General features: G+C 47.3%; 2 protein-coding genes across 4 annotated transcripts in view; one reads left to right on the top strand and one right to left on the bottom strand.

Moving 5' to 3' along the window:
* LOC127574472 (potassium voltage-gated channel subfamily S member 2-like) overlaps positions 1 to 2,124 on the bottom strand; it is a 65,807-nt gene extending 63,683 nt beyond the window's left edge. For both annotated transcript variants that reach the window (XR_007956914.1, XM_052023498.1), the window contains exon 1: positions 2,047 to 2,124. The gene's annotated coding sequence lies outside the window, so the exon portion shown is untranslated. The remainder of the gene's footprint in view (positions 1 to 2,046) is intronic.
* The window catches only part of LOC127574473 (NIPA-like protein 2), an 83,062-nt gene continuing 60,525 nt past the window's right edge, over positions 2,034 to 24,570 (top strand). Inside the window, exon 1 of one of the 2 annotated variants that reach the window (XM_052023501.1) lies at positions 2,034 to 2,420. In XM_052023501.1, the coding sequence (XP_051879461.1) occupies positions 2,115 to 2,420 (306 nt within the window). In that variant the 5' untranslated portion in view covers positions 2,034 to 2,114. The remainder of the gene's footprint in view (positions 2,421 to 24,570) is intronic. The other variant, XM_052023500.1, reaches the window with a different exon arrangement.

The following is a 24,570-nucleotide window of genomic DNA, read 5'->3' as shown; positions in this document are numbered from 1 at the left end:
AGGAAAATCCAAATTATGCAGGTTCCTGCTCGCAACATTCACAAATTATTCACGCTCACTGAGACTGTTAATATGCAAAATTGAAATACGTTGCAAATACCATTAAACAGGAAGACTTCATTCAATATTAAAATTCCCTGATAGCAAAACACATATTTACTCAAACAAACCTGTGGACAGACACAGTCACACCTAGAAATTCAACAGCTGGCTAGTTTCCCAATTCACAGGCCTCTGCATTTACTTTTCTACGTCAGAGAAACAGTCGGACTCAGAGGCAGGATCAGAGAGTGATAAAGATCGCAAACATATAAAAAAAACGAGTGAACCACTTAAAGGCATCAAAATAGGTCAGCACTGAGTTACACTGGGGCAAAATCTTCTGCTTCTTAATGGACAATTTGGGGATAGTAATGTGAAATTGAAATCCCAGCTGGGAATTTTAAATTCAGTTTATTAAATAAGTCTGATATTTTTAAATAGCTACCTCCAGTAATGGTGATTGCAAAACCACAGGATGAGCAATCTGACTGGTTGCATCACCGCCTGGTATGGAGGCTCCAATGCACAGGATCGCAAGAGGCTGCAGAGGGTTGTAGACTCAGCCAGCTCCATCACGGGCACAACCCTCCCCACCATCGAGGACATCTTCAAGAGATGGTGCCTCAAGAAGGCAGCATCTATCACTTAAGGACCCTCACCATCCGGGTCATGCCCTCTTCTCATTGATTCTGATTTGGAAACTCATTTTGTTCATGAATGTCCTTCAGGAATGAAATCTGCTGTCCTTAACCAGTCTGGCCTTGACGTTCAATACAGGCCCTAAACTGCCCTCTGAAATGGCCCAGCCAATTGGGTATATCTGCAAATGAGGAGCAAAACCACGACAGCAGTTGAAGGGACTTACCAGCACCTGCTCAAGGGCAATTAGGGATGGGCACACATCCGAAAGGAGTTAGGGATGGCCATGTGTCCACATCCCATGGGAATTAGGGATGGGCATTGCTGGTGTACCCACACTCCTTGGGAATTTGCAATGGGCATAGTGTCATACAGGCCCTTCAGCCCAACTGGTCCATGCTGACCAAGATCTGATCTAAGCTAGTCCCATTTGCCCACGTTTGGCCCATATCCCTCTAAACCTTTCCTATCCATGTACCTGTCCGAGTACCTTTCGATGTACCTGCTTCAACCACTTCCTCTGGCGGCTCATTCCATATAATGACCACCCTCTGGGGGAAAAGGTTGCCCCTCAGGTTCCTATTAAATCTCTCCCCTCTCACCTTCAACCCATACCCTCTACCCCCACCCCGGAAAAACAGACTGTGTGCATTGACCCTATTTACGCCCCTCATGATTTTGGGCACATTCTCACATCTCACAGGAATTTGCAAAAAGCATCAAGATGGGTAAACACTGGAATAACTTGCAGTAAAATGGTGAAGTCACAGCTTGGCTAAGGGTGACAAGCAGTAAGGTTGTCACCCACTTCCTTCTGGTGCTAGCAATAAGGCATCTTTCTCTTGGGACCTCCGGGAGCTTTTGATGCAGAATAAATCTTCCCCCCACCCAAGGCAAAACTCTAAAACTCTGAAATAGAAGGGTCACAAAAAAAATGCATAAAGCAATAATCAAATGGGACAATTTCAACGGAGACATCCCTCACTGCAGCATCACTGAAAAATTAGACACTATTATCTGAAGCAGAACACACTGCAGGTCAGGCAGCATCTGTGAGGAGGGGAAGAAGCAACATTTAAAGGTCGATGACCCCCCCCCCCCCCATCAGAGTCAGGGACTTGAGATGTTAATTCCCCGGGTGTGACACAGCTGGTGTCTGCCTCAGTCTTTTCCAGTTGTCTGTGTTGGGCCATATTAAAATGCAAAATATTTGCTCCACGCCATCGCCACATGAGACTCCGAAATTTGCTACAAATCAACAAATATTCTCGCTTGCATTCGCAACGCCCGTTACCATGTGAGGTGGTGCACAAGCTTTGCAGACAGAGCAACAAAATGTTTCATTGAAAGACGCGTCCCACTCACCGGCACACACAGAGAGCAGAGGTGTTGGGATTTAGCAGAGGGCGGCAGTCTTCCCCTTGTGGTAAGCCATGATCTGTCCGCACCTCATCTATCCCTCGGCTGGGCTGGGCAGGGCTGGAAGTATCAGGAAGTTTCAGCGGCGGCGGGGCGGTGCGCTGCTGCCTCGGTGTGTGCAGGGAGGAGGGGGTTGGTGGTGGTGGATGAACGGGGAAGAGTCAGCCTTGCCTACGTTAGAGAGAGAGAGAGAGAGAGAGAGACAGCGGATGGCGACTACCAGCTCTGTGATCACGCTCCGGCCGTTGAGCAATGCGACCCAGCTCCAGCTCGGTAGAAGCACCATCTCACCTGCTGGGACTGACTTCCACCTTTCCCAGGTAAGAGGGAAACCCTCTTTGAGTGGCTTTTAAACGGGGGGGGGGGGGGGGATGAGCCTTCCCGGTAGTTGAATTATTACAGCACGCTTGGGTTCTGAATGGGAGGGGTGGTGGTGGTGGTGTTGAAGAGTGGAATACCAGCCCCTCTTTTATTATTGGAGTGTGTCTTACAGTCAATCTTTAGTTTGGGAGGGGCGGTGTGGGGTTCAGATATTCCCCAGGACCCGGTTAACGAGGCATCCCGACCGGCGTGGGGTTTGCCCCCCGAGGAGATTTAACCTTACCACGTTACCACCCTGGTAGGTCCACAGTGTTGAAGTGTCCCCTGTAGATGCAGGGCGTTGCCTTTCCACTGGCGATGAATCAGCTAGTGCCCCGGGCGAACAAAATGTCCTGCCATGCTGATTATTTTCTGCTTTGGGAACTTGGGTTGTTTTTCTCTGTGTGTGTATGTCTCAAATCTTTTGGGGGTTGAGACTTTCTATGAAATCGCTGCCTGACTCTTCAGAGATTCTGCTTTCAGCGGCAAAGGTTAAAGTGGTCAGGGGAAGAGAGAGTGGGCTGTTTTCTCAGAAGCTGCGGACTGTGGAGCGACGCAAACTCTACGGAAATCGCTCGATGCTTTTGTACTCTTGGGGGAGGGCCGATGAGGGAGAACATCTGAGGTAGTGTATGTAGATCTTCAGCAAGGTGTCCCACGTGGCGGGTTGATGGCGGTAAAACTCATGAGATCCAAGGAGTTAAACTTTGGTTCAGTGGCAGAAAGCAATGGTTAATAGTGGGTAGGAGGGTTGTGTGTGGTGAGCTTTTGCAGGGTCAATACTTGGCTTCTTGTTTTCTGTGGTGTAACTGAATGATTTGGACTTAAATGTCATAGACGTAGAGTTAGATTGCATGGATACAGGCCCTTTGGCCCAACTCATCCATGCTGACCAACTTGCCTACCTGAGTCCCATTTGGCTGCGTTGGGTCCCTATCCCTCTAAACCTTTCCTATTGTTCCTGTCCAAGTGTCTTGTAAACATTGTAGTTGTACCCATCCCTACCACTTCCTCTGGCAGCTCGTTCCATACACCCACCAGAAAAAAATTGTTCCTTGAGTCTCCTTTAAATTGTTTCCCCCCCCCCCCCTCAAATAGAACATAGAACAATACAGCACAGGAACAGGCCCTTCGGCCCACCATGTCTGTGCCGAACACGATGCCAAATTAAACTAAATCCCTTCTGCCTGCACATGATCCATATGCCTCCATTCCTGCATATTCATGTGTCTATCTAACACCCTCTTAAATGCCACTGTTGTATCTGCTTCCACCTCCAGCCCTGGTAGCATGTTCCAGGCACCCACCACTCTGTGTAAAAAAAATCTTGCCCTGCACATTTCCTCTAAACTTTCCCCCTCTCACCTTAAGTGTATATCCTCCAGTCTTTGACTGTTCTACCCTGGGAAAAAGATGCTGACTGTTTATCCTATCTATGCCTCTCATATTTTATAATCTTCTATCAGCCTCCGACGCTCCAGAAAAAACAACCCAAGTTTGTCCAACCTCTCCTTATAGCTCATGCCCTCTAATCCAGGCAGCATCCTGGTGAACCTCTTCTGCACCCTTTCCAAAGCCTCCACATCCTTCCTGTAATGGGGTGATGTGAATTGTATAAAGTTCCTTCCTATGATGGGACCACCAGAATTGCAAACGATAATGTAGTGGCCACTATTGGTATTGGTTTATTATTGTCGCTTGTACTGAGGTATAGTGGAAAGCTTCTCTTACAAACCGATCGTACAGGTCAATTCATTACACAATGCAGTTACATTGAGTTAGTACAGAGTGCATTGAGGTAGTACAGGTAAAAACAATAACAGTACAGAGTAAAGTGTCACAGCTACAGAGAAAGTGCAGTGCAATAAGGGGCAAGGTCACAACAAGGTAGATCGTGAGGTCATAGTCCATCTCATTGTATAAGGGAACTGTTCAATAGTCTTATCACAGTGGGATAGAAGCTGTACTTAAGTCTGGTGGTATGTGCCCTCAGGCTCCTGTATCTTCTGATACAGAAGATGTCCCGGGTGGGTGGGGTCTTTGATTATGTTAGCTGCTTCACCAAGACAACGAGAGGTAAAGACAGAGTCTAAGGAGGGGAGGCTGGTGTCCGTGATGCACTGGGCTGTGTCCACAACTCTCTGCAGCTTCTTGCAGTCTTGGGCAGAGCAGTTGCCGTACCAAGCCGTGATACATCCAGATAGGATGCTTTCTATGGTGCATCGGTAAAAGTTGGTGAGAGTCAAAGGGGTCAAACCAAATTTCTTTAGCCTCCTGAGGAAGTAGAGGTGCTGGTGAGCTTTCTTGGCCGTGGCATCTACGTGATTTGACCAGGACAGGCTGTTGGTGATGTTCACTCCCAGGAACTTGAAGCTCTCAACCCTCTTGACCTCAGCACCTGATGTAGACAGGTATGTGTACACTGCCCTCTTTCCTGAAGTCAATGACCAGCTCTTTAGTTTTGTTGACATTGAGGGAAAGGTTGTTGCCATGACACCATTCCACTAAGCTCTCTATCTCCTTCCTCTACTCTGACTCATCGCTGTTTGAGATATGGCCTACAACGGTGGTATCATCTGCAAACTTGTAGATGGAGTTAGAGCAGAATCTGGCCACACAGTCGTGAGTATATAGGGAGTAGAGTAGAGGGCTGAGGACGTAGCCTTGTGGGGCACCAGTGTTGAGAATAATCGTGCTGGAGGTATTGCTTCCTATCCTCACTGATTGCGGTCTGTTTGTTAGAAAGTCAAGGATCCAGTTACAATCGAGAAGTTTGTCAGTGATATGAAAATTATGCAGTGTGGAAGAAAGCTGTAGGTGGGGAGAAGAGGGGTTTACAAAAGTAGCGAATAGAATTGAATCCAGGGATGCATGAGGTAAATCATTCGGGGGGAGCAATCAAGGCAAGGGATAAATGGTAGGACACTAAAGGTGCAGAGCATGTTCACAGATCTTAAGACCATAAGGTATAGGAGCAGAATCAGGCCATTCAGCCCATCGAATATGCTCTACCATTCAATCACAGCTGATTATTTTTCTCTCCCACTTTCTCCCCGTAACCCTTAACCCCCTTACCAATCAAGAGCCTATCAATCTCCTTCTTAAATACACCCAATGACTTGGCCTCCACAGCCCTCTGTGGCAACAAATTCCACAGATTCACCAACCTCTGGCTGAAGAAATTCCCCTTTCATCTCAGTTTTAAAGGGATGTGGAAGTGGGAATGGAACTGAGAACCTTGGCCATGCATTGGGAGCACAATGAAGCCCTGTGTGCAAGGGAGAAGGAGTGTACCACCTCACAATCCACCCCCTACATCAGCCACCTCCAGCCCCATCTATGGATGATTCTGCAGTTGCCTCTTTGGTTTAGTAGCCACCTCAGATGAGTGGGAGCAAGTTGTCCTTGAGACCAGGGGACTGCTGATGAAGAAGGAGATCTCCTCTGATAGTGGAGCTGTTTACAGAAGGACAGAACCTTAAAATTAGAGCCCAGCTGTTCATTGGTGGAGTGATAATCAGATGATGTAAGGAAGAGGCCCTCTGCACGAAGGGCAGTGGAACTCTGGAACACCTCTCTTTGAAAGGTTGAGGCGAATTGAACATTGGGAGTGGGAGCTGTTTGTTAGGTGGTGTTGATTGAGCCAAGGTCTAATTGAAAGGTGGAACAGAATCAAGGGGCTACAAACAATGTGCTGGAGGCACTCAGCGGGCCGAGCAGCATCTGTGGGAGGAAAGAAAATGTCGATGTTTCGGGATCAGGAGCCAGGATCTGAACGCTCCTGTAATTGGGCAGGCACGGTAGTGTAGCAGTTAGCGTAACGCTATTACAGCGCCAGCGACCCAGGTTCAATTCCGGCCACTGTCTGTAAGGAGTTTGTACGTTCTCCCTGTGCGTCTGCGTGGGTTTCCTCCGGGTGCTCCGGTTTCCTCCCACATTCCAAAGACGTATGGGTTAGGAAGTTGTGGGCATGCTATGTTGGCATCGGAAGCGTGGCGACACTTGCAGGCTGCCCCCAGAACACTCTTCGCAAAAGATGTATTTCACTCTGTGTTTCGATGTACATGTGACTAATAAAGATGTCTTATTTTATTTCATCTTATCTCATCTCATCTCATCTCCTCTTATCAACTTATCATGTGGTTGCACTTTTAACCCTGAACCATATCTTCCCGTGTCTATCTTTCCCATTGACAAGCTCCCCAGTTGACGCCAGCAAGTCCTGGACCACACAGGGATGACCCTTGAGCAGGCTGCCTCTCACCCCATTGACAGGTCTTGGGCATTGTAACGCAGCCCTGTCTCACTGTGTTGCTTCTTGACCAGCTGACTTGTCTGTGGAGGCAGTTCAGTGTCGTCCAAGTGGTCCATTTCTCCTCTGGTCCCCAGCCCACCCCCAGTAGGAAGCTGATTGACCCCCTGATGGCCTCCCCTAGCCCCTTGGTCAAGATCTGCCAGTGGCAGCTGATCCCTGCCAGAATGCTGGCTGTCGGTGTTGTCACAAGGAAGCTCTTGCAAGACTTGCATTGTTGACAGCAATTCTCCAGATAAGATAAGATATCTTTATTAGTCACATGTACATCGAAACACACAGTGAAATGCTTCTTTTTGCGTCATTGAGAATGTGCTGGGGGCAGCCCGCAAGTGTCGCCACTCTTCCGGCGCCAACAGAGCATGCCCGCAACTTCCTAACCCGTATGTCTTTGGAATGCGGGAGGAAACTGGATCACCCAGAGGAAACCCACCCAGACACACGGGGAGAACATACAAACTCCTTACAGACAGCGGCGGGAATTGAACCTAGGTCGCTGGTGCTGTAATAGTGTTACGCTAACCGCTATACTACCATGCAGCCAACTGCTTGTTCTGAAAGTGGCGCAGTCAGTAGAGACCCTGCCTCACAGCTCCAGCGACCCGGGTTCAATGCTGACCTCCGGTGCTCTCTGTGTGGAGTTTGCACGTTCTCCCTGTGACGGGTGCTTCAGTTTCCTTCCACAACCCAAAGATGTGTGGGTTGTTGGAAGATTAATTGGCCACTGAAAATTGCCCCTGGTGTGTAGGTGAGTGGTAGAATCTGGGGAGGAGTTGGTGGGAATGTAGGGAGAAAAAATATGGAATGTAGGATTAGTGTAAATGGGTGGTTTATGGTTGGTGCATCATTCTATGGTGTATCTCCCTATGACAGATAGTTTTCTCATATGGAATTTTTTATGACGCAACAGATGTGTTATTGTTTTATTATTATTGGTTTATTATTGTCACGCGTACTGAGATACAGTGAAAAACTTTGTTTGCGTGTCATCCAGACAGATCATTCCATACATAGGTACATCAAGGTAGTAAAAAGAAAACAGAATGCAGAATAAAGTGTTACAGTTACAGAGAAAGTACAGTGCAGGCAGACAATAAGGTGCAAGGGCAGAGACAAGGTAGATGTGAGGTCAGGAGTCCATCTCTATCATATGAGAGGTCTGTTCAAGAGTCTGATAACAGCAGGATAGAAGCTGTCCTTGAGCCTGGTGGTACATATTCTCAAACTTTTGTATCTTCTGCCCAATGGGAGGGGGGAGAAGAGAGAATGTCCGGGGTGGGAGGGGTCCTTGATTATGTTGGGTGCTTTCTCGAGGCAGCGGGAAGTGTAGACGGAGTCAATGGAAGGGAGGCTGGTTTTTGTGATGGATTGGGACCATTTGGTCCATTATGTCAGTCCTAGTCAAAGTAGAATCTAATTGCACCTTCCACCCCCAGTTCCATTGCCTTTGCAGGACCTGGTTCCTCAAGCACACCCCTGTTTAAATGTGTTCATTTACTGCCTCCCACACATTCTCAGACAGTGCATTCCACCTTCTGCACTTAAAAAGAAAACCTCATCTCCCCCAAATCCTCCCAGCGATTTAACTGTCCACACCCTCGTTTAGAATCCTCTACTCTGGGGAACAGTTCCTTCCTATTTGCTCTATGCAGGCCCTTCATAATTTGACACACCTCTTCCTCACATCATTTGTGTAACCAAAACACAAAATGCTGGGAACACTCAGCAAGTCAAGCCATGTTTGTGGAAAAAGAAACTGAGCTAAAATACCTCCCAGTCAAGCTGCAGGCTGAACCTGTGGCCACTCAGACCTGGTTCCACAGCCATGTGACCTTCCTCGCTCTGCGTCCACGCCACCATCTTGTTCCACGTGGATTCCAGGTCCATTTCCAGGCCTCCCAGTTCGGCTCCAACCTGGATCTCCGGTTGATATGACAGTCCTCCGGCCTCTTCCACTGCCAGGAGAATTCCAAGTGCAAACTGGAGGAACAGCACCTCATTTTCCATCTTGGAACCTTGCAGCCTAGCAGCATGAACATTGAATTCTCCCACTTTAAGTAATGCCCACACCCCACCATGCTTCTTCTGTTTGTTCCTAGCCTATCTCGCTTTTGTTTACTCTTTTTTATCCTGTCTCTCCTTACCTTTGACCCATCCCCCAATGGATCTGCTCTGCCCTCCTCCCCCACACCTGCCTATCACCATCTTTTACCTGCATCTACCTATCACCACCCTGTGCCCACCCCGCCTCCCCACTTTTGTCCACCTATCACTGCTCTGCTTTTCCCTCCTATATATTGGGCTTCCCCTTTTCCTATCTTCAGTCCTGAAGAAGGGTTCCTGACCCGCAACGTTGACCGCCTGCTTTTCTCCACGGAAGCTGCCTGGCCTGCTGAGTTCCTCCAGCGTCATCGTGTTTTTCAGCTGAGGTAACTTTTCAGGTTGTAAACCTTTTGTCAGAACTGACCTGAATGTCTCCCGCATTTTCTTGAAGCCTTGCATCAGTGGTTTTGTGTGGGAGAGATCAATAGTTGAGTATGCTGAGGGAGTAACTAAGAAAATTAATGAAGGCGGGGCAGTAGACGTGGTGTCCATGGAGAAGAAAGACATTTGACAAGATCCCACATGGTAGGCTGGTCCAGAAGGTTGAGGCATGAGGAATCCAAGGTGTGTTGGCAAACTAGATCCAAATTTGGGTGATAGGAGGCAGAGGGTAGGGATGGAGGGCAGTTTTTCTGACTGGAAGTCTGTAACGTGGTATATTGTAGGGATTGGTGCTGGGACCTTTGTTGTTTGTAATATATATATATATGTTGATGTGGATGAGAACGTAGGTGGTCTAATTCATAAGTTTTCAGATGACATGAACGTTGGTAGAGTCATAGAGAGTGAAGAAGGTTGTCTAAGGATACAGAGGGACACAGATCAGCTGGAAAGTTGGGCAGAGCTTTGGCAGAAGGAATTTAATCCAGACGGGTGTGAGGTAATGCATTTTGGGGGGTCAAATTCTGATCCCCTCTAAACTTTAAACCCAGGTCCACTGATTTTAGACCCCTGCAATGGGGAAAAGTTTCCTACGCTCCACCCTATCAACACCCCTTATAATTTTGTCTTCCTCTGCAGTTTACAGTCCTGGCCTAACCTCCCTGCTGTCGTGTTCTCTTCCTTTGCCGACAAAAAGATAGTCTTCTTAGCCTGTCCTGTTCTTTCACACCCGTCAACATCCTGCCATTGATCATGTATTCCCCTACCTTGCTGCGGCTGCCCAGATGTGTGAGTATGTGACATCTGTGCTACGGGAGCTAGGGCTTTACTCTTTGGAGAGAAGGAGGATGAGAGGAGACATGATAGAGGTGTACAAGATATTAAGAGGAATAGAGTGGACAGCCAGCACCTCTTTCCCAGGGCACCAATGCTCAATACAAGAGGGCATGGCTTTAAAGTAATGGGTGGGAAGTTCAAGGGAGATATCACAGGAAGGTTTTTTACCCAGAGAGTGGTTGGGGCATGGAATGCGCTGCGTGGGGTGGTGGTGGAGGCAGGTACGTTGGTCAAATTCAAGAGATTACTAGATAAGCATATGGAGGAATTTAAAATAGAGGGATGTGGGGGAGGAAGGGGTTAGATAATCTTAGGCGAGGTTTAAAGGTCAGCACAACATTGTGGGCCGAAGGGCCTGTATTGTGCTGTACTGTTCTATGTTCTATGATCTATGTTCTAAGTAAACCTGATTCAGATGTTTGAGCTTGAAGTACAACTTGCTCAAGTCTTCTTGTTGACCTTTCCCTGTCTGACCTCTACAACCATCATTAACGCAGCAACCCTGTCTTCTGTACACTGGTCTTTCACTTTGCTAGTTTGACAGTGACTTTATACACCTTGCCTTTACGTCTCCACAGTGACCCTCTTGGCTTTCCCTTGTCTCTCCACCTCTCAAAAACCATCATCTCGTCTGCCCGCTCTCGCACCAGGGCTCATGTTTTTTTAACCAAAGGCCCCACAGCCCACCAGTGTAAATCCCCTTGGAAAGCTTTCTACATCATGGAATTATGGACAAATAAATTGTTGCTGTGCTGAGCTGCAGTCTGTCCTGCAACATGAATTCCTGCATCTTGGAATATTCCACTCAACATCCAGACCTTATGTATTCCTGCATCTTGGAATTATGGCAGGACCCTTAACAGAGGGATCTTAGGGTCCGAGTCCATAGCTCCCTGAAAGTGGCCACAGAAGTCAATCGGGTGGTAAAGCAGGCGTCCGGCATACTTGCCTTTATTAGTCGAGGCACTGAGTTCAAAAGTTGGGAAATTATGTTGCAGCTTTATAAAACTCTGGTTAGGCCGCATCTGGAGTATTGCATTCAGTTCTGGTCGCCCCATTATAGGAAGGATGTGGAGGCTTTGGGCAGGTTGTAGAAGAGGTTCACCAGGATGCCACCTGGATTAGAGGACATGTGTTAAAAGGAGAGGTTGGAGAAACTAGGGTTGTTTTCTCTGGAGAGGTAGAGGCTGAGGGGAGACCTGATAGAGGTTTATAAAATTATGGGAGGCATAGATAGAGGAGACAGCTGGTATCTTTGTCCCATGGTCAAAATATCTAATACTAGAGGGCATACATTTAAGGTGAGAGGGAGAAAGTTCAAAGGAGATGTGTGGATGAAGTTTTTTTTTACACAGAGAGTGTTGGGTACCTGGAATGTGCTGCCAGGGGTGGTGGTGGAGGCAGATATGATAAAGGTGTTTAAGAGGCTGTTAGATAGGCACATGAATATGCAGGAAATGGAGGGATATGGGCCATGTGCAGGCAGAAGAGATTAGGTTTAATTTGGCTTTGTGTTCAGTGCAGACGTTGTAGGCTGAAGGGCCTATTCCTGTGCTGTATTGTTCTATGTTCTATATATCCACTCAACATCCACAAGATCACAAGACAAGGGAGCAGAAGCAGGCCATTCGGCCCATCGAGTCCGCTCCAAGGAAAAGGGGAAAAAAAAGAAATGAGAAATGGGGAATTGGGGGGGGGGGAGAAAAACCTATTCTAATCCCATTTTCCGGCCTTATCCCCATATCCCTTGATACCCTGACTATATAGGTATCTATCTATCTTCTCCTTGAACGCCCCCACTGATCTGGCCTCCACTGCTGTACGTGGCAAGGAGTTCCACAAGTTTACCACCCTCTGGCTAAAGAAATTTCTCCTCATCTCTGTTTTGAAACTGTACCCTCTAATTCTAAGATTGTGCCCTCTGGTCCTGGACTCACTCACCAAGGGAAACAGCCTAGCCACATCTACTCTGTCCTTTCCTATCAACATTTTAAGTGTCGCTATGAGGTCCCCTCTCATTCTTCTGTACTCCAGTGAGTACAGTCCAAGAGCCGACAAACGATCCTCATATGTAAGCCCTTTCATTCCTGGAATCATCCTCGTAAATCTCCTCTGAACCCTCTCCAACGTCAGCACATCCTTCCTAAAATGTGGGGCCCAAAACTGCGCACAGTATTCCAAATGAGGCTTCACTAGTGCCCCGTAGAGCCTCATCAACACTTCCTTACTTTTATACACTATACCTCTCGAAATGAATGCCAACATAGCATTCACTTTCTTTACCACCGATCCGACCTGGTGGTTATCCTTTAAGGTATCCTGCACGAGTACCCCCAAGTCCCTTTGTACTTCCGTACTTTGAATTTTCTCTCCTTCTAGATAATAATCTGCCTGCTTATTTCTGCTTCCAAAGTGTACAACTGCACATTTCTCAACATTGAATCTCATCTGCCATTTCCTTGCCCATTCTCCTAAACTATCTAGGTCTCTCTGCAACCTTCCTATCTCCTCAATACTCCCTACTCCTCCACCTATCTTGGTGTCATCCTCAAACTTAGCCACGAAACCATTTATTCCATCATCCAAATCGTTAATGTACAAGGTAAAAAGGAGTGGCCCCAACAGTATGTATTCCTGTACCTTGGAATATTCCAGTCAACATCTGGACCAGTGAGTTTCAGGCAGACCCATTTTTCACTGTTGATAATCTTCCAGCAGCATTTGGTGTCTGTGTGTCCCCCTGGGAACAGCCCAGGAACACAGAGTCCCGTGTTACGCAACTAATCAGAGCGAACCTCGACAAAAGCCACTGCATCTCTTTCTGGACCTCCCTTCCCCAAAGCAGGTTCAAGGAGCTGGGTGTTAGTTTCATCCCCAGGGAGGCCTCCCCGAAGGGGAATGCGGGGTGACAGTGAGACTCCGCCTGTGCATCCAGGATCTGAGCAGGAGGGCCCTTCTCACCATTAACCAAGCCAATTCTTGGTGTCTGGTTGTGAGTTCTGGTGAGGAAGCTTTCAGCCAAGTGACTTTGACAGTCTTCACCCACAGGGCCTCTGTGACTGGCCAGGCGTCATCTTGCAATGCTGTTCGCCCCATTAGAGGGAGGGTGTGGAGGCTTTGGAGAGGGTGCAGAAGAGGTTCACCAGGATGCTGCCTGGATTAGAGGGTATGAGCTATAAGGAGAGGTTGGACAAACTAGTGTTGTTTTCTCTGGAGTGTTGGAGGCTGACGGGAGACTTGATAGAAGTTTACAAAAATTATGAGAGACATAGATAGAGTAGACAGAATCTTTTTCCCAGGGTAGAAATGTCAAGTACTAGAGGACGTGCATTTTAGGTGAAAGGCAAGTTTTTTTACATAGAGAGTGCCTTGAACAGTCTGCCAGGGGCGGTGATGGTAGCAGATATGACAGAAGTGTTTAAGAGGTTGTTAGATAGACACGAATATGCAGGGAATAGAGGGATATGGATCATGTGCAGGCAGAAGAGAGTTAGTTTTATTCAGCCTTGTGTTCGGCACAACATTGTGGGCTAAATGGCCTCTTCTTGTGCCGCGCTGTTCTGTGTCCTTGTTGCTGTCTCTGGAAGTGTGTCACAGACATCGCCATACTTCAAAGTAACTCACTGAGATCAAAGAAGCCAATTGCTGGAGGAACTCAGCAGGTCAGGCAGCACCTGTGGAGGGAGATGACAGTCGACTTTTTGGGTCGTGACCCTTCACCTGGACTGAAAGATAGAGGGGAGAGAGCTGGTGTAAAAAGGTGAGGGGAAGGGGTGGGGCAAGCAGTAGGTGGATCCAGGTGAGGGGGGGTGATGGGCAGATGGAGGAGGGGGGAGTGGGAGCAGCGACAGAGCCTGGGAGGTGAGAGGTGGGGGTGACAGGGGGCTGCAGATGGTGGGATCTGATAGGAGAGGAAGGTGGAGCATGGAACCAGATAAGGGAGGTGGGGAGGGCAGGTGGGAACGGGGGGGGGGGGGGGGGGGGGAGGGGACCCAGTGTGTGATAGGCAGATAGAGTGGGTGGAGGAGGGGAAAAAACAGAGTGATAGGGAGCTGGGGGCTGGGCTGGGTGTAGGAGGAACTGGGGAGATCAGGAGGAGAGAGAAAAGGGACAGAGGGGGAGCAGGTTACCTGACATCGGAGAAGTCAATGTTTGTGCTGTCGGGTTGTAAACTAGCCAGGCGGAATATGAAGTGCCCTGGTCTGCGTTTGGACTCGCCCCGGCAGTGGAGGAGGCCGAGGACAGACACGTCGTTGTGGGAAAGGGGAGGGGAATTAAAATGGCCGGCAACCGGGAGCTCCAGGCAGTCACGGCAGCCGGAACGCAGGTGTTGGCAACTCAGAAGCAGTTGAAAATGTTCCTCATGGGTGTAGTGGGTACTACATAGGTCACATCTATGTTTTCCACAGTGTAAGGTTTGGATCAGATTCCCGATAATTTCTGGTGAATGCATCCTCAAAGTGCTCCACTGTAAATTATTACATCGACAATTATTGAGTTTGGAATTGAAATTGCAAATTTTCTTTCCTACCTTTTTTATCTTTATTAGTCACATGTACATCGAAACACACAGTGAAATGCATCTTTTGCGTAGAGTGTTCTGGGGGTAGCCCACAAGTGTCGCCACGCTTCCTGCGCCAACATAGCATGTCCATAACTTCCTAACCTGTACGTCTTTGGAAAGTGGGAGGAAACTGGAGCACCCAGAGGAAACCCACGCAGACACGGGGAGAACGTACAAACTCCTTACAGACAGCGGCGGGAATTGAACCCAGGTCACTAGCGCTGTAATGGTGTTACGCTAACCGCTACACTACCGTGCCTGCTCATTGACGGGAGACTGGTGTATTGGTTTATTATTGTCACTTGTACCGAGGTACAGTGAAAAGCTTGTCTTACAAACCGATCGTACAGGTCAATTCATTACACAGGGCAGTTACATTGAGTTAGTACAAAGTGCATTGATGTCGTACAGGTAAAAACAGTAACAGTACAGAGTAAAGTGTCACAGCTACAGAGAAAGTACAGTGCAATAAGGTGCAAGGTCAAAGGCTGGACAATTATTGCCCATCTGCAGTTTCCCTTGAATTGAGTGGCTTGTCAGAGGGCAGTTTAGAGTCAGTCACATTGTTGTGGGTCTGGAATCACATATAATCCGGACTGGATAAGAGTAACAGGTTCCTGTTACAAAATGTGTTCATTAAACAGTTTTGTTTGCTGCGGCCTCATAGTTTAATGGTCCACTATTAATGACACTGATTTTATATTCCTGATGTATTTAATTAATCGAATTTAAATACCGATGCTGCCTTGGTAGGGTTTGAACTCGTGACTCTTTAGTCTGGTGTTCTGGGTTGGTAGTCTAGTGCTTTAATATTTCTTAATTTAATCCAGATAGGAGATCCTGCCTCCTCTCAAACCATTCCAAGTCAGATAATTGGTTTTATTATTGTCACATGTACCGTGATGCAGTGAAAAACATTGTTTTGCATGCCATCCAGACAAGATCATTTCAAAACATAGGTACATCGAGGTAGTACAAAAGGAAGGCAAAACAGAATGCAGAATATAGTGTTACAGCTACAGAGAAAGTGCAGTGCAGGTAGACAAATAAGGTGCAAGGGTCACGACGAAGTAGATCGAGAGATCAAGAGGTCATCTTTATCCTACAAAAGGTCTGGTCAAGAGTCTTATAACAGCGGGATAGAAGCTGTCCTTTTGTCTAGTGGTACATGTTCTCAAGCTTTTGTGTCGTCTGCCTGAGAAGAGAGAATGACCGGGGTGGGAGGGGTCTTTGATCATGTTGGCTGCTTTACCAAGGCAGCAGGAAGTGTAGACGGAGTCCACAGAGGGGAGGCTGGTTTCCGTGATGCGCTTAGCTGTATCCACAACTCTCTGCAGTTTCTTGCAGTCATACCAAGCTGTGATGTATCCGGATGGGATGCTTTCTATGGTGCATCGATAAAGTGAGGGTCAGTGGGGACGTGCTGAATATCCTCAGCCTTCTGAGGAAGTAGAAGTTGGGTTGGGGTGGAGACTAGTGTCTTCACTGACATGCTAAACATGGGAGCAGCTCCCATATTTGGTGCCTTGCACCTTACTGTCTGCCTGCACCACACTTTCTCTGTAACTGTAACACTTTATTCTACATTCTGTTGTTACTTTTCCCTTGTGCTACCTCAATGTACTGATGTGGTGAAATGATCTGTCTGGATGGCATGCAAAGCAAAGTTTTTTCACTGTACCCCGGTACACGTGACAATAACAAACCAATTTACCAATCACAAGGCGCTAATCTCCAAGTCGCTCAACCGTCACCTAGCTGCACCCCTAACCCTGAAACAGTTTGGTCCTCAAAGGCATCAGTAATCGAAATATGGCATCAGACAGTTGGAAACAGGCCCTTCAGTTCATACATCAGACGCCTATTCATACTAGTCCACCAATCACCTACTGACCCCCATCTCACCCCTCCTCCTCTGCTCCTTATATCAGCTGTCGACCCTCTCCACCCTCGGTCCTGATACAGGGTTTCAACCCAAAACATTGACAATTCCTCCCCTGCAAACAGATGCTGCTCGACCTGCTGAGTTCCTCCAGCAGATTGTTTGTTGCTTGCCTATTCACACCATTCCATTTTATTCTCCCCACATTCCCATCAATTGCCCCCCCCCTCGTATTCCGCCATTCACCTACACACTGGAGGCAATTTACAGCAGCCAGAAAAGATACCTTTATTAGTCACATGTACATCGGAACACACAGTGAAATGCATCTTTTGTGCAGAGTGTTCTGGGGGCAGCCTGCAAGTGTTGCCACGCTTCTGACGCCAACATAGCATGCCCACAACTTCCTAACCTGTACGTCTTTGGAATGTGGGAGGAAACCGGAGCACCCGGAGGAAACCCACGCAGACACACAGGGAGAACGTACAAACTCCTTACAGACAGCGGCGAGAATTGAACCCGGGTCACTGGCGCTGTAATAGCATGACGCTACTATGCCAACTTACCGACCTGCACGTCTTTGGGACATGGGAGGAAACCGGAGGATTCGGGGAAAACCCACACGGTCACAGAAAGAACGTGCAAACTGCACACAGATGATAATGGAGGTCAGGATCAAACACGGGTCCCTGGAGCTGTGAGGCAGCAGCTACTCGATCACCTCCCCCTACGGCCCCCACTGAGCCTCTTCACCAAGCCCCTAACTCTCCCAGAGGCCTTGTTTCTCACTGACGTTCATGACAACCCATTGCATGAAATGGTCATCAGTCATTTAAACAGTGACTTTCTCACACAACGATTACTGCATTCTGCAAATTTCTAAGCCACACTCTTAAAACACAGAAAATATAACAAATACAGATAAGATCCTCTTTAAACAGTCTTCTACATGACTCACAATGCACACCTCCTTCACACTGACAAATGCAGACACTTCCACTGCCAAAACATAACACAATATCAATGATTTAATTAAACTGGACCAGCTGGGACTCAGAGTTTCATTCACTATTTTAAACCAGAGGAATTTTCAACACCCCCTGATGCACATCTCTTAAAACAGAATTAATCAAATATTTCAGCCAGTGGAATATTTTATTAAAAATTTGGAAGAACCAGAGGGGAGATGAGATTTTGTTTTGTTGATGCAGTGAGTTGCTGTGATATGGGATGTGCTGTCGGGAAGGGTGATGGAAGTAAATTCAACAGAAACTTTCAAAAAAAATTGTTGGAAATGTACTTAAAAAAATAAATTTTGCATAGCCATGGAGACAGAAGAGATATGGAGACAGAGACTGTGGAAGCATTGGAAAGGGTGCAGAGGAGATTTACCAGGATGCTGCCTGGTTTAGAGAGTATGCATTAGGAGGAGAGACTAAGGGAGCTAGGGCTTTACTCTTTGGAGAGAAGGAGGATGAGAGGAGACATGATAGAGGTGTACAAAATATTGAGAGGACTAGATAGAGTGGACAGCCAGCGCCTCTTTCCCAGGGCACCAATGCTCAATACAAGAGGGCATGGCTTCAACTTAATGGGTGGGAAGTTCAAGGGAGATATCAAAGGAAGGTTTTTTACCCAGAGAGTGGTTGGGGCATGGAATGTGCTGCCTGGGGCGATGGTGGAGGCAGGTACATTGGTCAAATTCAAGAGATTACTAGATAAGCATATGGAGGAATTTAAAATAGAGGGATATGTGGGGGGGGGGGGGGAAGGTTAGATAGTCTTAGGCAAGGTTAGTCAGCACAACATTGTGGGCCGAAGGGCCTGTGTTGTGCTGTACTGTTCTGTGTTCTATGGTGGAATCTGGAGCAAAATTTGAGCTGCTGGAGGAACCCACTTTGAAGAAGGTTTCCTCCTCTCTTCGGGAGTTCCTGTGAGACCCTCTCACTGCTCCCTCTCTGTCATTTCCACCCATCACTTGCCAGCTCCTGCCCCACCTCTTCCCCTCACCTCGTTATGCTGCCTCTACCTTTCAGTCCAGCTGAAGGGCCTCGACCCAAAACGTCGACTGTCCACTTCCCTCCACGGATGCTGCCTGACCCGCTGAGTTCCTCCGGCAGCTTGCGTTGTTGCTCCAAGTTCTACAGAACCATTGGGAAAGAGAGGGACCGATTGGCAAGCTTTTCCAGAGATATCACAGGCTTGTTGGGCTGAAAGGCCTCCTTTGTGATTCCATTGAATATACTGAATAACCGCTCAACAAAAGGATGACCCTGCTATAAACTGGTAACCCACTGGGTGATGTCTCTCACAAGTGTTGATTCTTTATGGTGTACTTGGTCCTCTGGTCTGGAGTCTCACGGATACGTATCCCCCCATTCCTTAAGGAAGACTTTCCCTCTGCGTGCTCACTGCCATGCTAGGAACCGGGGTGATGGGAATGGCACAAATCCCTGCCCTCTGCAATGAATCGTCCTGTGGCTTGGTGTGGAGTGGCTCCTATTGGCTGGGCTGGGGACGTGGTGTGATGGCCCAACGCTATAGTGCTCAGGGCTGTACCTGACGGGGTGAGTGGCGATCATTGCTCCTGACCTGTGTGTTGTCAGACCACCTGGGTCCGAGAGTCTCTAACTCACCTCCTGTGGGTGTGTCTGAACCTGCTGCCTCCCCCTCTCTCTGTTTCCCTGCACAGCTCTCCCCAGCCCAGATCTTCTACAGTAACAAACTCGATGGATGGAGACCAACATCCTGCTTCTCTCTGCACAGACGCTGCCTGACCTGACGAGCATTTCCAGCATTTTTGCTGTTTTTATTTCAACACTTTTTGACTTTCAGAAACGGGAAGACAGCTGTTTCCATCATCTCCATCACATGGATCAGGAGCTGCAGCTCCCCGGTGATGGGCCTGCTCACTGTGTACACCTGAGTCCCCATTCTCAGCATCAAATGGTGTGTGTCTGTCTGTCTGTCTCTCCCTCTCTCTCTCTCTCACATTCACTCACTCTCTCACACACCCTCTCTCAGAACATTCCCTCTGTCTCTTGCATTCCCTTACTCACACATTCATGCACACTCACTCACTCTCACATTCCCTCAATCTCTCTCTCTCTCTCTCTCTCACACACACACACACACACAGGTATAAAAACATGTACTTGCACGGAGCTCGCACACCCATGCACATGCACTCAGACACATACATGTGCACACTGACACATTTCCTCACACACCTTACATAGACTGACGCACTAACCACTACATGCACACACTCTCACACACATATGTTCACGCCCACACACATACACACAATTTACACACACGTAGATATTGTACACACACACGTCACACACACAAATATTGTACACACACTCACACATATCTCACACTAGTCACTAAGAAATGTCATTGGGTGTGAAACAATGTGACTGCAGAACCCAGGTGCAACATTTACTCATCTACAATAAGAACACGGAGAAAATTTAGTCACAAAGTCATATAGCATGGAAACAGGCCCTTTGGCCCAACTGGTCCGTGCCGACCAAGATTCCCATCTAAGCTAGTCCCATTTTCCCGTGTTTGGCCCATATCCATCGAAACCTTTCCTGTCCATGTACTTGTCTAATACCTTTTAAATGTTGTTAATGTACCTGCCTCAACCACTTCCTCTGGCAGCTCGTTCCACATATTGACCCCTCGGGTTCCTATTAAATCTTTCCCCTCTCACCTTAAACCTGTGCCCTCTAGTTTTTGATTCCCCAGCCCTGGGAAAAGGCTGTGTGCTTTCACCCTGTCTATGCCCTCATAATTCTATAAGATCACCCCTCATTCTCCTACGCTCCAATGATAAAAGTCCCAACTAGTTGGAATAGGAGAATATTTTGCCTTGTCCAAACCACCAGCTCTGTACGTTCAGCAGCTACTTCCTGTAGTGTTGGCTGGATTCTGCATAAACCTTTGTGGCATAATTAATAGATACAATAAAATGGACACTCACCTTAGGACAACAACGGACTCAGCAAGGTAAAAACCTTCTCTGTCTCCCTACCAGTCTGCAAATGCCCGATTCAACTCTTGTCCTTAAGTTAGTTGTATTTCATTGACTCTTTGCCCTTTATTCCCTTTTACTCCTTTGCCTGATATCCTTTAATCCAGTAATGGTATCCTAGCTTAAAACCTACCTGAGCCAGTGGGCCAATGAACCAGAAATAAGAACCGAAGTCTCTTAACATGCAAAGCACGACAATTCACAATACTGTTTAAAAAAGAATCCTCAGGGAACAGCTGAAGGCACATGCAAACAACGTGGGTGGAGGCAGAGACTCTCACAGCATTTAAAAAGTATCTAGACTAGCACTTGAATCGCCAAGGTAAAGAAGGCTATGGACTAATGGAATTAGTATAGATAGGTGTGTTGGGTTGGCATAGGCAGGATGGGCTGAAGAGTCTCTTTCTGTGTTGTTTGACTCTATAACATAATGGATGTTTCTGGCGCCTGGGGATGTGCATTGGCAGAGGGAGAGGTCAGTGTACAGGATCTGGGTTGAAAGGTCATTGTACAAGTTCCACTGCAGAGCCATAATCCATATTAAACTTGGACTCCCAATGCAGTACGGAGGGAATGCTGCCTGTCAGAGGGGCTGTTTCAGATCAGACGTGAACCCTAACACCGCTCTCGTGCAGAAGAGAACATCCCAGTGCATGTTTTTAAAATGCAAGGTGGTTCTTTGCCATGTTGTCGAAAATATTGTTCCCCTCAACCAATATAAATAAAAAGCAGATTATTTCATAAGATTTCTTTATTAGTCACATGTACATCGAAACACACAGTGAAATGCATCTTTTTGCGTAGTTCTGTCTAAATGCCTCAACCAATATAAATAAAAAGCAGATTATTTCATAAGATTTCTTTATTAGTCACATGTACATCGAAACACACAGTGAAATGCATCTTTTTGCGTAGTTCTGTCTAAATGCCTCTTAAATGTAGTAATTGCATCTGATTCCACCACCCTCCTGCCTCTAGAAATTCTGAATTTCTTTAGCACCCTCCACATCCCTCTCAGAGCACCCCAAAAGGGCCGATGAAGGCCATTGAAATGGAAAATAAAGGCCGATTTATGCACAGAAAGTTCAAATTTATTGTCATCGGAAGACATAGCCAGAGTATAAATGGCATGAAGATAAGTTTTTTGCAGCCACAGCTCAGTACAGTACAAGCATGACAAACATAAGTAAGATAAGATATCTTTATTAGTCACATGTACATCAAAACACACAGTGAAATGCATCTTTTGCGTAGAGTGTTCTGGGGGCAGCCCGCAAGTGTCGCCAGGCTTCCGGCACCAACATAGCGTGCCCACAACTTCCTAACCCGTACGTCTTTGGAATGTGGGAGGAAACCGGAGCACCCGGAGGAAACCCACGCAGACGGGGAGAACGTACAAACTCCTTACAGACAGCGGCCGGAATTGAACCCGGGTCACTGGCGCTGTAAAGTGTTAAGTTAACCGCTACACTACCGTGCCTGCCCATCGTCACTTTGTTGCTGCCTTTTGGGATTGTACTGTGCTTGCAGACTGACTCCCTTCATTGGCTGACAGGTCATTTGGGATGTCATGGAGGGTGCCATGTACCATGATGGGATCCACACTCTTTTGTCATTAGATCACCAACCCAGTTAGAGGACAGTGGCACCGTCACAATGTTACCAGAGCCCAGTTTTATGCAGAGGTGTCCAAAACCTGGGTAGTTCACTCTGCAATAAAGAGGAGATTGAACAGAGGTCTCTGACAGTTCGAATGAAAAGTCTGTTTCCACTGGTGGGAGAGTCAGTAATCAGAGGACACAGGGAGAAGTCATTGTCAAAGGATTATTTTAATCGAGAAAATTTTTACCACCCAGTGGAAGAAAACATAAAAGCAAGGATGTACTGCTGAGGCTTTATAAAGCATTTATAAGGCTAGTTGATTGTGTTCTGAGATCCTGGCACTCTGGACTTTGAATCCAGCGACCTGAGTTCAAATCTTGGTGGGACCTCACAAATTTGTAGGGTAGGCACAGTAATGTAGCGGTTAGCATAACACTATTACAGCGCCAGCGACTTGGGTTCAATTCCGGCTGCTATTTGTAAGGAGCCTGTACATTCTTTTCCTGTCTGCGTGGGTTTCTTCCGGGTGCTCCGGTTTCCTCCCACATTCCAAAGACATATGGGTTAGGAAGTTGTGGGCATGATATGTTGGCGTTGGAAGTGTGGCAACACTTGGGGGCTGCCCCCAGAACACTCGATGCAAAAGATGCATTTCACTGTGTGTTTTGATGTGCATGTGACTAATAAAGGTATCTTGTAATCTTGTCAGACTGCATATTGTGAGAACCTTTGGGCTCTGTATCTAAGGAAAGATGTGCTGGCCCTGGAGAGGGTCCAGAGGAGGTTCACAAGAATGATCCCGTGAATGAAAGGCAGAATGTATTTGGAGAGTTTGATATCTCTGGGCCTGTACTCGATGGAGGTCAGAAGGATGAGGGGGGATCTCATTGAAACCTACTGAATACCGAAAGGCCTGGATAGAGTGGACATGGAGAGGACGTTTCCATCAGTAGGAGAGTCTATTATATGAAGGTACTGCTTCAGAATAAAGGTACATTAGAGCTAAGATGAGGAGGAATTTCTTCAGCCAGAGGGAGGTGAATCTGTGGAATTCATTGCCACATAGGGCTGTGGAGGCCAAGTCATTGGGTGAATATAAGGCAGAGATTGATAGGTTGTTGATTGGTAAGGGGCTTAAGGGTTGCAGGGAGAAGGCAGGAGAATGGGGTTGAAAAAACATCGGCCATGATTGAATGATGCAGCAAGCTCGATGGGCCAAATGGCTTAATTAGCCCCAGAAGTGTGGCAACACTCGCGGGCTGCCCCCAGCCCATTCTCAGTAACACAGAAAGACACATTTCGCTGTGTGTTTTGATGTACATGTGACTAATAAATAAATATCTTGTATCTTATGGTCTTATTCTCAATAGTGACTTGGGAACAATTGGTAGGAATATGGGGAAGGTGCAAGGGAGTGGGTCCAATTTTGTACTTCAGAGAGAGTTACCATGACAGAGGTTGCAGAGGAGATTTACGAGGATGTTACAAGGTCTGGACGTTGTAGGATTGAGGATAGATTGGACAAACTGAGCTTGTTTTCCTTGGAGCAGAACAGCCTGAGGGAAGACAACTGAGGTGTATACAGAGTAATTAAGGACCTGTTCCCCTCTATAGATAAATACATGGCTAGGGAGGGTTTAGAGGGATATGGGCCAAATGTGGGCAAATGGGACTGGCTTAGATGGGCACCTTGGTCAGCATGGATGAGTTGGGCCGAAGGGCCTGTTTCTCTGCTGTATGACTACGACTATAAAAGAGGGGTCAGAAACTGGAGTGTTGGGGGGGGGGCAGAGATTTACAATGATTGGAAGAAGGATTAGAGGGTGGAGATGAGAAAAAAAGTTTTCACCCAGAGGATGGTGGCGTCTGGAACCCCCTGCCAGAAGGAGTGGAACATGCAGAAACCCTCATCACAATTACCAACTGCCTGGAGGCCTACGGTGAAAGAAGCAGGGTAGGCATGATGGGCTGAATGGCCTCTTGCATCAAATTTTCATTGATCCTATGACATGGCAGAGAGATGATGGGTTAATGATCTTCTGTGCTCTGTCAGCTGGTGGTGGAGGACAGTGGATATATAAAGTCATAGAGTCATACACCACGGAAACAGGCCCTTCGGCCCAACTGGTCCATGCCAACCAATATGCCCCATTCAAGCTAGTCCCATTTGCCCATGTTTGGCCCATATCCCTCTAAACCTTTCCTATCCATGGACCTGTCCAATTGTCTTTTAAACGTTGTTATTGTACCTGCCTCAACCACTTCCTTCAGCAATTCATTCCACATACATACCACCCTTTGTGTTTTTAAAAAAAAAGGTTGACCCTCAAGTTCCTATTACATCTTTCCCCTCTCACCTTAAACCTATGCCCTCTAGTTCTCGA

The sequence above is a fragment of the Pristis pectinata genome, chromosome 9, assembly GCF_009764475.1.
Source record: "Pristis pectinata isolate sPriPec2 chromosome 9, sPriPec2.1.pri, whole genome shotgun sequence".
Taxonomy (NCBI): domain Eukaryota; kingdom Metazoa; phylum Chordata; class Chondrichthyes; order Rhinopristiformes; family Pristidae; genus Pristis; species Pristis pectinata.
The sequence above is the reverse complement of the archived record's forward strand: the minus strand, read 5'-3'. Positions and strand labels throughout refer to the sequence as shown.